The following is a 16,372-nucleotide window of genomic DNA, read 5'->3' as shown; positions in this document are numbered from 1 at the left end:
ATTCTCTCACCCAAACACCATATTCATTTGTACAATCTAGCAACAAAAACTGGACAAAATCAAATGAGGTAAATAATATCCATAAAATCAGTGAAATCGACAAGATTTGTCGTAGTTTTTGGCTTTCAAAAGTGATAGTCTTATTCATATATTTACTTACAAACTATGATATCAATCTAGGATTGTTTTGCCACAACCATTGGGACTACCAAAAGATTTAACGCATCCAAGTTTGGATAGTATTTTGAGGCGTGCACGACTTGAAAGACATCAAACAAGTCCCATCAAAACAAATTTGAATGTGTATGTGGCGTTAAAGATGTTGAACCTATTTCAAAGTAAGATTTCAATTTCATTTTCCAATTTACAAGTATTACTTATGAACTTGTTTTACTTACATGTACCATTATTCTTTCATGTGTTAGATACAAAATAAAAATCAAAGTCGAGTTTGATAATCACGTGGGATGCTTTATGTTTTGGTAGGAAGGTTGTATCCCATACATTAATGTGAATTATAGGGAATTGAGACAACTCATGAAGGAGGTAACTAAAACTGCAATACCTATTCATTATTTGCAAGTTTTCATTTTAATTCAACTACATTTCAATGGCTAATCTGATTATTGAGCTAGGCTGGAGAGGATAACCCGAAAATATATCTGATACACCTATACAAACTTTTGAACCAAGATCTAGCATTTAGAATCAAGTATCAATATTTGTATGGACAATTCTCAAATTGTGACAATCCTTAATGAGCCTGGTGTTTACAAAACCTTATATGAATTTCTTAAACCAAATGAGGTACAAAGCATTAACCTTATGAATACATTCTTTTTGTTAGACTCATAATCATATAATGTCGTTTGAAGATTCTGATCAATTAATTGCACTTAATTTGTTTACTCATATGTTGCCAGAATACTTCAAAGGTTGCATTATTGGTAATGGACATATACCTTAGAGTGGATGTTCAACATGAACCTATTGTATGTCTAGATTCTTAATCTACTGCATAAGTCTTTATATGATTCTTGTGATATTAAATCATCATGTATTAAAATTTATTTATGTCATTTGTAGCCGAGCGTATCAGTTGAGCAAACCTTCTCTGTACTCCCACAAACTTCTGCCAAGAATGATTGCAGTCCATCGACTTTCTCCCATTATAGAGGTGGACGAACATATTATAGTTCCCAAATTGGTTTTCATTCCAGTAGATGGTCCAATGTGTCCTATTTTTACACCAATTATGAATATCGATTTTAATAGCGACAACGATGAAGATTCTGACTATGACCCTTTTGCAAGTAAGTGGGATGCATGTTATTTTAAAAAATGATTTCACATAACAATTATGTTATGTAATATTCCAATGATATATACATTAGAAATATATTTTTATCCTTTTTTGATACATTTCTACTATTAACGATTTAAATTCACTATATTCTAGCTCATCAATCCGAGGATGAATCAAGTTCTTATTTTGAGGATTTCTAGCCACTTTTTTTCAATTAATGGGAATAGCCCTACAACTTATGAAGGTACATCATATTCAAACAATAACCTTCTATTTTAACATATTTCTTCGTCTATAACATTATGTATGTATTGACAGAATATTACGACATTGGGGATCCTCTAATCGAGTGTCATTATCGTAAAGCTTGGTGTGGTATCAAGAGAGAATGAACAAAAATATTCATTCGACTAATCCCAAATTTTAATTATGTTGTGGCAATGGAAAGGTCAAACTCTTGTTACTTAAATAACCACTGAGTTATTATAATGTCTCCTATTTGATAAAGACAGTATAGTTAGTAGGAAGTTTCAACAATAATTTTGCGTTTACAATATGATGTTTGCATTCACATCACCGGGTGCAAAGTTGGATAATAGTGTTAACAAAGGAGGTGGATCACCTACATTACAGATTCAAGGTCAATCTTGTCATCAGATTGGAAGTTTTCTACCCCCAGAAGGTCATCCACCTAAATTTGTACAACTATATATTTTTTACACTTAAAATGAAGTCCAAAATGGAATGCAAGGCTTAAGGTATATCTTTTACACATACATTCATTTTTTCTGCAACTCTACATACTCCAGCTTTTAAAACTTTCTCCTTTGACAATACTTTCTATAGTTTATGCAATTTATGTACATTTACATATATAGGAACACAAAACGCATTGATCCAGTCATTGTACAATAGTTGTTAGATATGCTCTACAAACATAACTCTCGTGCCAAAAGTTTTCAAATGGCCAAAAATTGGTTATTTAATTCTGATACACAAAACTTGAAATTGAGACTCATTTATAATAGAACCACAAATGGAAAAATATATTATCAACCAACTATTTTAGAAGTTGTTGCTTTAGTTTTTGGTGATCTTGACATTGCAGAAATGAGGGATGTTATCATGCAAACAAAAGAAGGACAACTACAACGAATTAATGAGCTACATGCAAGTTACTTGGCTTATCAATATCCTTTGATTTTTCCCTATGGGGAAGATAGTTATAGGCCTAACGTAGCTCATAGGGACTTAGACATCTTCCAAGATAGCAAGAGAAATAGACTTATAATAAGAGAGTGGCTATCATTTCGCATTCAAAACATACCATGCCAGGCAAAAACTTTGTTAGAATCAAGAAGACTTTTTCACCAATTTTTGGTTGATGGTTACACAATGTTAGAGTCCGAAAGATTAGAATGGATTCGTGAAAACCAACCAAAGTTAAGGGTTTTAAAGACAAAAATATAAACGAAAAGGGTCATCAAAGTCAAACACCTGTTTCAACCACAAGAAAGAGAGTGGTCTTGCCTTCTACCTATGTAGGTGGGAAGAGGTTTATGGATCCATTTTACTATGACAGTGTGGCTATTTGTAGCAAGGTGGGGTTCCCTGATTTATTTATAACATTCACTTGCAACCCGAATTGGCCTGAAATATAAAGATTATTAAGACCATTTCATCTGAAAGCACAAGATCGTCCATATGTGATATCAAAGATATTTAAAATTAAGATTAATCAGCTACTATCAGATTTGACAAAGAATGGTGTGTTAGAAAAAATGCTTGCATGTAAGTTCTTATTTCTCACCCTTACTTTTCAATTTGTTTGCTATTACTAAAATTTACTTATTACTTTCTTATAAATTTTTAGATATATACACCATTGAGTTTCAAAAGAGAGGGTTTCCACATGCACATATATTGATATTTTTGCATCCTTCTAACAAGTATCCAAAACCTAAAGATATTGACAAAATAATTATTGCTGAAGTGCTCGATCATTTGAAGGATTTGAAGTTGTACAACTTGGTTAAAACTCATATGGTTCATGGCCATTGTGGTTTTGCAAATCTAAGTTCACCTTGCATGAAAAATGTAAAATGCTCCAAATATTACCCAAAGAAGTTTCAGGCTACAACAATAGTTGATCAAGATGGTTATCTGGTTTATAGGAGAAGAGACAATGGACACATAATTGATCAAAATGGAATCATCCTTCACAAAGGACATGTAGTTCGTCACAACCCAAGTTTATTTTTGAAGTATAAAGCACACATCAACATGGAATAGTGAAATTAGAGTACTTTTATCCAACACTTATTCAAATATATCAACAAATGTTCTGATAGCAATTTTGTTGTTATTCAATCTATTGATGATAATACAATTGGTGAGAAGTAGAACATTGATGAAATCAAGCAATATCTAGATTATTTATTATCAATTGCAAAGTTTATACAAGAGAAGAAATAATCACCACCAAGCAAACCTAAGTGTTGTTGTAGATCCTATTCACTTCTCTCCCCTTGGTTCGAGTTGAACCAAGTGCTTCAAATTCTCCGAACAAACCTCCGATTATAGCTACCTTATTGTAAGAACTCCAAGTTCTCCAAAACTCTAGCTCGGCTGATTTTGATCGCGACACACTTGAACGCAAACTTTTCTTCACAATCCTCTGGTTACCGTTACTCGTTCGAATGAACCCATCGTTCTTCAAACCTTTTCACTCGGTTGAACCTATGAAGCAAAGATTTGTGCAAAAAACCTCAAATCTTGGAGGACAAAACCCTAAGATTTTATTCAAGAAAAACCCACTAAGAACCTCTACCCAAACCAAGATACACAATCCTATTTGGACGTTGTCACCGCAACAATGCACTATGATCAACAAAAAATGTTATGTGTAGTTGTTGAAACATGCAATGAAGAATGAAAATGAAGAGGAATTTTCGTGTATATCTTTCACTTTTCTTGTTAAAAAGATGAAAATGAGACTCAAGAATATATATATATATATATATATATATATATATATATATATATAATATATATATATATATATATATATATATATATATATATATATATATATATATATATATATATATATATATATATATATATATATATATATATATATATATGTGTGATGTATGGACCAAGTGAAAAACACAACAAAACTTTTAGCAAAACTACACAGCAGAAAAAATGAGTGAAATCAGCGACCACTCGACCTGTTCATATTGAGGACTCGACCTGTTCAGACCCGCAGCAACAATATTCAAATAAAACAGGTTATGAGTCGACCACAACAGGACGATGAGTCAACTCATCTTGTTTTTCCAAAAATGAGTCGACATATGACTCGACCTGATCAGACCTGTGTGTTACAAAGAAAATGACATGCCTGAATGGGTCGACCGCTCCAAAGCATGAGTCGACTCAAAGATTTTAAATGGCCAAAATGAGTTTTTAAGATGTATTTTGGTCAATCCAAACCATTATATTTCAAGTGCAATATTGACATATATGAGATTCTCCTATATGCATAGAAACATTAAATTGATACTTTGAGCATGTTAAAGAATGAATGCACTCTACGAGATGATGACACCGTCCAAAGTACACAGTATGAGCTACTAAAAGGTTTGACATCATTAAAATAAGGACTAAGAATATTTTCCCTAACATACTCCCCCTTTTTGATGATGGCATATTGTGGCACAATCTTTCATATATCGCGTACTTTGATAGACATCATCCCCCTGATTTTATGCATTCCTTTGAAAAATAAATCATAAGATATGTTCCATTGCTTCTCCCCCTTTGACAACATCAAAAAGAGACAAGGACAAGGTCAACCGGAATCAAAATATATTCATAAGCACGTAATCAAGCACTTTGCAACAGATTAACATCAACAACCATTCACATAAAATGAAGTTAATGTAAGAAATATAATCATAAATAAGACATGAAGCTATAAAAAGAAATTTAGTACACCATATAGCCAAATTTGTTCAACATAAGTTCCAAGACAAATAAACTAAACACAATAACATGCAAACATGAAATTCAACAATGGTCCTAATGATGAATGCATGTTAAATATGATTCCTAAGCAAGTTTACACATATTTCAAACATAGAAATGCATGTTAAATATGATTCCTAATCGTCGGATGATATGGATGCAATGTAAGTTAAGAAGTACTCCCGACTTCTTAGAGATGGATGATTTTAGAAATACTCTTGATCTCTTAATCATAATATGATTGAATGAAATGAAAATTAATTAAGAAATACTCTTGATTTCTTAATCATGAATGCAAGTGAGTTAAGAAATGCTCTTGATTTCTCAATCATGATATGACAAATGATATTGGAACCAAACTTTTTGTGCAAAAGAAACTCAAAATCCTTCACTCATTCAATTCAAAACAGAGTACAAGGATTGAGTACAAAATATTCTTTCAAACATAAAGGAAAGTACAAAACAACAGGGTTAGACTGTAGGCTTCTGTTTGTTAAGCTCTTCCAACTCTCCTTTGAACCTTTTCATCATGTCTTCACAAAGATAAATAAAGTCGGTCACTGAAGGAGGGATGTTGTCATTGTCTATGTCTTCCAGAGCACATCTTAGCATCAAAGGCACATTCTTAGCCATGCCATTACAGAAGTCTATCAAACTGGCAAACTTGTCTCGATACTCATTTCTTTGTTCATGTAAAAATTGGATGGTTTCCTCGCAGGCTGCCAAACTAGCATTCACATTTCCCTTGCGTTCATCTAATCTTCACCTTCTCGTAGCAAAGAGTCATGTCGGCCTCTCCATTATCGTTCCCACTCATTAGCATTTTCAGCCTCCTGGCACTTTCCTTTCCACATTTCAGGTGTAACCTGAGTAGCAGCCAGAGCACTCTCTTTACTACGGCGTTCTCGTTCTTCCCTTTCTTTTGATTCACATAGTGAAACACTGAGGTTGGCTATCTCAGCCTCAAGCGTCTCTCTTATCTCCTTCTTTTGTTTTATGGCGAGCTTCCACTATTTCTCTTTCTCATGACAATCCCTCTCATCCTTTTTCAGTTGGCTTTTGACGGTATTCAAGTAGTTGTCAGCCTGATCTAACCCATGCTTGACTCTTTTTCTCTTATATTCCTCCTTGTCAGTCCTTTCCACATTTGCTTGAAGTTTTGTTTTCTTCCGCCCAAGCTCCCACTTATGATTATCCCTTTCTTCAGTAATCCGGAGAAGGTTCAACCGTAGCTCTTCATTCTCTTTTCCCAACCTTTGGATGACAACTTTGAGCTCTTTAGCTTCCTCCATAGTGACGTGAGTAGGTTCTGGAAGATTTGTATGCATTGGAGGCTCAAAAGGGTATGTTAGTTTGTCTTGAGAAGCTTTGGCTTGGATCCAACTCGTATATGGCCCTCTAGCTATACAATTCTTCTTTCCACGCTCCCTTTTTCCTTCTCTACGAACTTTAGTCCAGGCACGACCTATCCTCTTCACCAGATCAAAGTCCTTCACTCCTTCTCCCAGCAAGAAACCTTCTAACAACTTGTCTTCTGGTTTGTCATCCATAGGAAACCCAAGTTGCCGTATAGCAAGCTCAGGGTTGTAATTGATGCAACCTCGAGTTCCTATGAGTGGCACATTATGGAAGTTGCCACATTTGACAATTATGTCCACATCATCATAAACACGAGAGTACCAGGTGATGTCATTGGCAATGAGAGACATGATTTTTTGAGACCACTTGAGGTTATCCTTGTTCTGAACAAAAGGCCTTTTGCTTGGTAAGTGAGATAAGAACCATTTATACAGTAAAGGAGCGCAACACTGGATCATCCCCCCCTTCTTCTCATTTCTCCAATGGATGGAGTGATAAACATCTGCAAGCAAGATGGGAATGGGATTCTTGAGCAAGAAAATGCGTATAACACTCATGTCCACGAAGTCATCAATGTTCGGGAACAAGACAATCCCACAGAGTATCAAGGCTAACACACCATCGAAAGCGACCCAATCTTCTTTACTTTTGAAATCTGAAGCTTTTCCCACTAAGAACTTCAAAGTGAAGCCCAAAGTGTCTCCTTTTGGTCCAAGATTAACTTTCACTTCCGCTTTATCTAGATGTATAGATGAACCTATTTGTTGATGTGTAGGAAATTCCCCTAGACCGGTGTAAGGGAATTCATCCTTGATAACAATGTCTGCTATATGCGAGAACTCTTCCAGTGTTGGTGCCAATTGGAAGTCCTGGAATGTGAAACACCGCAAGGGAGGATCATAGAATTGTGCCAAAGTGAAAATGGCCCAAGCATCCACCTCAGTGTTCATGATAGTCAACAGGTCACCATACTCAACACAAAAGTTGTTCCTTCTGATTTTTTTCACATCTGAGATCAATCCCTTAATCAATCCTAGCTTTGGATTCCTGAACTTGAATGAATAAGTACTTTTCTGATTGCTACCCATGTTTTCTGAATGCCTGCAATCAACAGAGTCTTCAGGTCCCTTGAAAATATGCACATGTCATATGTGTTATGATTAGGAAATGTTTTATGTTTATGTATGTACAGTTGGGTAGGTGATCATTGGAACATTCTGATTAATTACTTCATGGAGTAAAGGTTCCAGGAATAGGGAAAACAAGCACATGTAGGCTCTAGGGTTTAAAAGGTTTCTAGAGTCATGGACCCAATTTAAGAATATTATCGTCAGAACGACTAATCGTAAGACAATAATATCTTAAAAAGGATCTATTCTAGGTGAGGTATTTGTATTAACCCAACGAGTCCTAAGTCTCGCAGGTCAATACTACACAATCATCGACTCCACGGTTCTAGACACGGTTCCCAGAGTCATGGATCACACCTGACAATATTATCATCAGAACGACTACTCGTAAGGCAATAATATCCTAAAAAATGATCTATTCTGAGTGAGGTTTTTGCATTAACCCAATGAGTCCTAAGTCTCATAGGTCAACACTACACAACCATCGGTCCTAAAAGCCATGGGTTCAGGGTTCTACAAAAGGTCCTCAGAATCATAGATCGAGGTTGAGAGTATCACCGCCAAAACGACTAATCGTAAGACAATAATACTTTCAAAGGTATCTCATCTGAGTGGGGTTCTCGCATCAACCTAACGAGTCTGATGTCTCGCAGGTGAATACTACACAACCACCATCCTAACTTAAGTTTTTCTCATAGCTCGGATATAAAGCTTTTCCTCACACAAATGCCAATAGTCCAGAAAGTTCCAATGATACCATATACCAATAACACATCAATTGGAAATACAGATAATAAAGGCATATATAGATAAAACAAATAAGAATTAAATAAACAGATAAAAGCAAAAACTAAAACACAAAACAAACTAAATTAGGGTTGACTCGCTTAGAAGAAGTTGGCGTCCCCAGCAGAGTCGCCAGCTGTCGCGGCGCGAAAAATACCCGAGCGTAAGGAACGCTCAAAATATAAACAAAACAGAGTCGCCACCGAAATTTATTTATTCCCAAAGAGGGAAAGGGGAAATATCGATAAAACCCATAAAAATAAAAAAGAAATGGTCATCGCAACCAAATCGGGTTCAGGAGTCGGTTATGCAAGAGGAAGGTATTAGCACCCCTCACATCCATCGTACTCGATGGGACCCATTTAGTTAGTTTTATGTTAGAGTGCTAGCTTGATATCATTTGCGATCTTCTACTTATCGGGTGAGGAAATAGAAATAAAGAAAGGAAAGACTTAGGGGTGTTTTAATATTAATGTGCCTGACAAGATTTCGCAATCCTGCTCCTACGTATCTTCAGGTGCTATGAAGAACTCAAGGCATACGTAGTTCTACCTAAAGAGAACTACTAGATGGATTGCTTTTAAAGAGAGTGATGCTTGGATCACATTTGAGCGATTAAACCTTTACTTGCTGCTCGCTCTTGGAGACTGAAGTATTTGTTTGTTTCGCGTCAAAATGGATGTTGCATACTCTTTTCTGAAAATGTTTTTGGGGTCGCACGAGGGCAGAAAATAAGTTTGATGAGTTTGATGACTTTGAAAGCGGTTTTAGAAAAATATAACTTGGCAATGATTCTAGTATGAATGTATACCAAGTGGTGATTTTCCAATGTAGGTTTTGAAATGTGTGAGGTGTGAAAAGTAGTTTAAGTTGTGAGCAAGCATTTAGGAGTTATACCTACCAAGGTCTTTATGGGCATTTCCTATCCTTATGAGGGTAAAACTGTCCTTACTATTGAGAAGTAAGTAGTTTTATCCTTTAGATGTAAAAGGGTCATCGTAGGGTCATCGATTGGTCATTGGAGGCAACATTTGTAAGGGTACCTTAGCATTCGAATGGACGATCATCATTTAACCGTAGGCTACATCGAAGGGTCATCGACGGACAAATCGTATATTCGAAAAAGGCAACATCCGAGGGACTATGATTTATTTTGTAGGGACATGATGATTTAACCAGAGGGTCTTTGCTAAGGGTATCCCCTGTAACACCCTTCTAAAATACCCCAAATATTTAATTTACAACACAAATATATAAATCAGAGTAATTATTGCAGTTAAGGGTGTCACACAACACTTCACACATTTCACCATAAAAATCAGTCATGCTCATTATTTAATTCAACATAAACACTTCTTGCAAAATACGCAGCGGATAGAGATCATTCAACATATGTAATACATTACACCTAAAATTATTCAACAAGTTAAAACATCCCGTCCCGATGTTACATCTATCAGAGCATGACCCACTAAGGAGACCACACTAGACTCCAAGCACTAGCTTCTACTCACTCACTGCTCGTTACCTGAAAAATAGTTGTAAGGGTGAGTTCCTCAATCGATATAATAAGCATTATAAATCATCATGTAATGCTAAGTAAATTTACACGTTAATCACCCTAATCATATCATGCATTCGGTAACGGCACATCAACTCAAATATCATACTCAATAACAACGTAAAATGCAACTCAATAACAACATAAAATGCAACTCAAATGAGACTCGACTCGTCATGCATGTGGTACCAATCGGAGTAAAACTCCCAACTTAAAATCATTGCCATTTTATTGGGCATCAAGGCATAAGCCTTCAACTTTCAACTTAAAATTTGCCAATCCAGGCCAACGTGGTGTGAGCAAAGCTCCGACTTAATGCATATGAATGTACATGGCATACACGACTTTACAATTCCGACAACATAATAATAATAGCAACACAACAAGGTTTTCAACATAATCAACTTATAATCAACTTTGGCTCATCAAGCCTACAACTCAGTATTTTCAACAACTTTCCGTACACGGAACAACTCAGCAACATACTTGTATCAACACTTCATAACATAAATCCAACAAAATTACTCATCACAATTAACTATAATAGGCCAATCACCAATTAGGTTCACAACATTAAAATATCAATTTTTTCTAATTTCCAACAGTGTTAACCGGTTAACGCCCTGGGTTAACCGGTTAACGCAGGACAAAACACATTTTCTGGCAAAACGCAACAGTGTTAACCGGTTAACGCCCTGGGTTAACCGGTTAACGCAGGCAAAACAACACATTTCCACAAAATATAACAGTGTTAACCGGTTAACGCCCTGGGTTAACCGGTTAACGCAGACAAAACAGCAGTTCCTGCGCTAACACAAGGCAGAATACAGAGTTCTCCGCATTTTCCGCCGTTGGAGGACTTCCGGACCTCCGATTCAATTTCCGTAAAAAGCTATACGTTCGGGGGAACACGACCCACACAATTACGGACTCAATTACAGCTTTAATACAACTTATTCATCACAATATTCTCAGCATTCTAAATCCCAATTAGGGTAATTCAACGGTTTATCACTACCCATGACACGTTAATCTATAATACCCATTAAACGACGATAAACCCCCCTTACCTGAGATAATCCGGCAATCTCTAAGCTTCAAGCTTTTTCCGTTCTTCAACCTTTGCTCTCTAGCTCTTCCTCTTTGCCCTTTCTCCACTTTCCACTTTTCAGCCGCTTCTCTGTTTCACGTGAAAACTCTTTACCAAAAAATTGAAAACCCTTTTCTCTTATTCCAACTTATATATTTTCCACTAATTATTATTCCAAATAATAATAATAATAATAATCCAATAATTCAATTTATTTAATTAAATTAATAACTATATTATTAACTTAATTTAAATAATTCTCTTATTTTATTCAGGGTGTTACAACTCTCCCCCACTAAAAGAGTTTTCGTCCTCGAAAACATACCTCAAGCAAATAACTCTGGATAAGACTCTTTCATCTGACTCTCCAGTTCCCAAGTCACATTGCCACCTGCTGGTCCTCCCCAAGCTACTTTCACTAAGGCAATCTCTTTACCCCGCAACTGCTTCAACTCTCGATCCTCAATCCTCATAGGCGATATTTCAACAGTCAGGTTATCTCTTACCTGTACATCATCTACTTGGATCACATGCGACGGATCATGAATGTACCTCCTCAACTGAGACACATGAAAAACATCATGCAAATTCGCAAGTGACGGCGGTAAAGCGATACGATAGGCTACCTCTCCTATCCTCTCCAAAATCTGATAAGGACCAATAAATCGAGGTGTCAACTTCTTTGACTTCAAAGCTCGACCAACCCCAGTTATCGGAGTAACACGAAGAAACACGTGATCTCCCTCTCGGAACTCAAGTGACTTCCTCCTCTTATCATGATAACTCTTCTGACGACTCTGAGCAATTCTCATCTTCTCCTGAATCATCTTAATCTTTTCTGTAGTCTGTTGAACAATCTCTGGTCCAACCACAACACTCTCACCGGACTCATACCAACATAACGGTGTCCGACATCTCCTACCATGCAAAGCTTCAAACGGCGCCATACCAATGCTCGAATGAAAACTATTGTTGTAGGTAAACTCAATCAAAGGTAAATAACAATCCCAAGCACCTCCCTTTTCCAAAACACAAGCCCTCAACAGATCCTCTAGTGACTGAATCGTCCTCTCAGTCTGACCATCAGTCTGCGGGTGATATGCAGAGCTCAATCTCAGTTTAGTTCCTAAAGCCTTCTGCAAACCTTCCCAGAACTTCGATGTAAATCTAGGATCTCTGTCTGAAACAATACTCGACGGAATACCATGCAAACTTACAATCTTCTCAATATACAACTCGGCTAATCTCTCTAACGGATAATCCATTCTGATCGGAATGAAATGAGCCGATTTTGTCAATCTGTCAACAATCACCCAAATAGCTTCAAAATTCTTACTTGTCCTCGGTAAACCAGAAACAAAATCCATACTGATACTATCCCACTTCCACTCTGGAATAGCCAACGGTTGCATTAGCCCAGACGGCTTCTGATGCTCAATCTTTGACTTCTGACAAGTCAAACAGGAATAAACAAAACTCGCAATTTCTCTTTTCATTCCCGGCCACCAAAATAACTTTTTCAAATCATGATACATCTTCGTAGCTCCAGGATGAATACTCAGGCCACTACGATGTCCTTCTTCAAGAATACTCTTCTTAAGTTCGATAACATCCGGAATACACACCCGATTACCAAATTTCAAAACATCATTCTCATCAACTCTGAATTCGCCCCCTTGACCTTGATTCACTAGAGTCAACTTATCAACCAAAAGCACATCGGATTTCTGACCCTCTCTGATCTCATCCAGAATACCACTTGTTAACTTCAACATTCCCAATTTAACACTATTGTGAGTACTCTCACACACCAAACTCAAGTCTCTAAACTGCTCAATTAAATCCAATTCCTTAACCATTAGCATAGACATATGTAATGATTTCCGACTCAATGCATCAGCCACTACGTTTGCTTTACCCGGATGGTAATTCAAACCAAAATCATAATCCTTCAGAAACTCTAACCATCTTCTCTGTCTCATATTCAGCTCTTTCTGATCAAACAAATACTTTAAACTTTTATGGTCACTGAAACCTCAAATCTTGACCCGTACAAGTAATGCCTCCACAATTTCAGAACAAATACCACAGCTGCCAACTCTAAATCGTGCGTCGGATAGTTCCTCTCATGAACCCTCAGCTGTCTTGAAGCATAAGCTATAACCTGCTTATTCTGCATCAACACGCCACCCAAACCCAACAATGAAGCATCACAGTAAACTTCAAATGATTCCGACGAACTCGGTAATATCAGAATAGGAGCAGTAGTTAACCTTCTCTTTAACTCTTGGAAACCTCCTTCACATTTTGAGTCCCAAACAAACGCTTGCCCCTTCCTAGTCAACATCGTCAATGGTAACGCCAACTTAGAAAATCCCTCAATGAACTTCCTATAATAACCAGCCAAACCAAGGAAACTTCGAATCTCAGCAACAGACCTCGGAGCTTCCCACTTAGATACCGCTTCTATCTTAGAAGGATCAACAGCAACACCACCTCTTGAAATCACATGACCAAGAAAACTAACCTCTTCTAACCAAAATTCACACTTGGACAATTTAGCAAATAACTTCTTTTCTCGTAGAACTCCCAAAACCACTCTCAAATGTTCAGCATGCTCTTCTTCAGATTTCGAATACACCAAAATATCATCAATAAACACCACAACAAACTTGTCTAGGTACGGGTGGAAAATCCTATTCATATACTCCATAAATACTCCAGGCGCATTAGTCACACCAAAAGGCATTACAGAATACTCATAATGTCCATACCTTGTTCTGAAAGCAGTCTTCTGAATATCCTCAGTTTTCACACGGATCTGATGATACCCAGATCTCAAATCTATTTTGCTGAACACACTTGCACCAACCAACTGATCCATCAAATCATCAATCCTCGGCAAAGGATACCGGTTCTTGATCGTCACTTTATTCAGTTGCCTGTAGTCCACACACAACCTCATAGTACCTTCTTTCTTCTTAACCAATAGCACTGGTGCACCCCACGGTGACACACTCGGACGAATAAATTTCTTATCCAACAGATCTTCCAACTGACTCTTCAATTCAGTTAACTCAACAGCAGACATACGGTACGGAGCCATCGATATCGGCCTAGTACCAGGTACCAAATCAATCGAGAATTCCACTTCGCGCTCTGGCGGTAATTCATTCACCTCTTCCGGAAACACATCAGGAAAATCACACACCACGGCTAGATCGCCAATCACCAGTTTATCTTTAACCTCCAAAGTCGCTAACAGCATAAACAACTCTGCCCCATCAGCTACTTCCTCATTCACTTGCCTTGCTGATAGAAACAAACTCTTTCCCTCCTCAATCTCAGGAAAGACCACCGTCTTATCAAAACAATTGATAGAAACTCGGTTGAACACCAACCAGTTCATACCCAAAATAACATCAATCTGCACTAGTGGAAGACACACTAGGTCCATCCCAAAGTCTCTACCAAAAATACTCAAAGGACAATTTAAACAAACCGAAGTAGTAGTCACTGAACCCTTCGCAGGAGTATCAATTACCATACTACCAAACATCTCAGATATCTCTAACTTAAGTTTCACAGCACAATCCAAAGATATAAAGGAATGAGTCGCACCTGTGTCAATAATAGCTACAAGAGGAAAGCCATTAATATAACACGTACCTCGGATAAGTCTGTCCTCACTGGAGGTTTGAGTTCCGGTCAATGCGAACACCTTCCCAGTTTGAGATTTCTTTGGCTTCTGACACTGACCTCCAATATGCCCTTCTTCGCCACAATTAAAACAAATCATTTCCTTGTGCTTGCAATCAGCTATTGCATGACCAGTCTTACCACAGCGAAAACACCTCTTTACTTCAGTAGTGCATACATTACTCTTATGACCAGCCTGACCACATTTGAAGCAAACTATACCAGCAAGAGCACCTCCCCTACTGGTCCTCTGAGCCGGAGCAGCTCCTTGTTTCCCTTTTCCCACTGGGGCATCATACGGCTTGCCACGATTTTGATGTTGTTTGCCCCTGCGGTCACTGACAATCTTGTAATGAGCATTATTGTCTTCTTCAAATATCCTGCAGCTATCAACCAATTCAGTAAAAATGCGTATCTTCTGATACCCAACAGCCTTCTTAATTTCAGAGCGCAGTCCATTTTCAAACTTGATGCACTTTGAAAATTCAGCACCAGCACCAGTGTAATGAGGATAAAATTTGGACAACTCCACAAATTTTGCAGCATAATCAGTGACAGACATGTTTCCTTGCTTCAGCTCAAGGAACTCAATTTCCTTCTTACCACGGACATCTTCCGGATAATACTTTCTCATGAATTCCCTACGGAATACATCCCAAGTAATGACTTCACCTGCCACGGTCAACCTCTCGTGAGTCTCTAGCCACCAGTCATCAGCTTCGACTGCTAGCATGTGAGTACCATACCGAACCTTCTGAGTTGGAGTGCAATCCATAACACGGAAGATTCTCTCAATCTCTTTCAACCATCCCAAGGCTGCATCTGGATCATGCTTCCCTTTAAACACCGGCGGATTCTCTCTCTGAAAAGTCGCCAAGCTACGTGATCCAGCATCACCACCAGCATTTGGCAAGTTCTGCACAGCTTGTGCCATCGCTTGCATTGCGGCAGCCATTGCAGCGTCATTCCTTCCAGCCATTTCAACTTATCAATACAACACAACTTAAAGTTAGATTGGTAACAATACACAATTGTTAGACAGTAACGACACGACAACTGGCCGGACAGACCGACCTGCTCTGATACCACTAATGTAACACCCTTCTAAAATACCCCAAATATTTAATTTACAACACAAATATATAAATCAGAGTAATTATTGCAGTTAAGGGTGTCACACAACACTTCACACATTTCACCATAAAAATCAGTCATGCTCATTATTTAATTCAACATAAACACTTCTTGCAAAATACGCAGCGGATAGAGATCATTCAACATATGTAATACATTACACCTAAAATTATTCAACAAGTTAAAACATCCCGTCCCGATGTTACATCTATCAGAGCATGACCCACTAAGGAGACCACACTAGACTCCAAGCACTAGCTTCTACTCACTCA

General features: G+C 37.5%; 1 protein-coding gene across 1 annotated transcript; it reads right to left on the bottom strand.

Annotated features, from left to right (window-relative positions):
- Positions 1-6,351: 6,351 nt before the first annotated feature.
- LOC127102872 (uncharacterized) lies at positions 6,352-7,788 on the bottom strand. The gene is made up of 2 exons (XM_051040196.1): positions 7,708-7,788; positions 6,352-7,569 (listed from the first exon to the last, which is right to left on the bottom strand). The coding sequence occupies exons 1-2, from the start codon at positions 7,786-7,788 to the stop codon at positions 6,352-6,354; spliced, it is 1,299 nt and encodes a 432-aa protein (XP_050896153.1).
- Between the last annotated feature and the right edge of the window lie 8,584 nt (positions 7,789-16,372).

The sequence above is a fragment of the Lathyrus oleraceus genome, chromosome 7, assembly GCF_024323335.1.
Source record: "Lathyrus oleraceus cultivar Zhongwan6 chromosome 7, CAAS_Psat_ZW6_1.0, whole genome shotgun sequence".
NCBI classification, from domain to species: Eukaryota; Viridiplantae; Streptophyta; class Magnoliopsida; order Fabales; family Fabaceae; genus Lathyrus; species Lathyrus oleraceus.
The sequence above is the reverse complement of the archived record's forward strand: the minus strand, read 5'-3'. Positions and strand labels throughout refer to the sequence as shown.

What these genes read in the sequence shown, in the direction of transcription:
- LOC127102872 (XM_051040196.1), bottom strand. Translation starts at nt 7,788, where the DNA reads ATGGGTAGCAATCAGAAAAGTACTTATTCATTCAAGTTCAGGAATCCA. An exon ending in TTAAGGGATTGATCTCAGAT is followed by an intron (nt 7,570 to 7,707) that starts GTGAAAAAAATC and finishes TTCACATTCCAG; the next exon opens with GACTTCCAATTGGCACCAAC.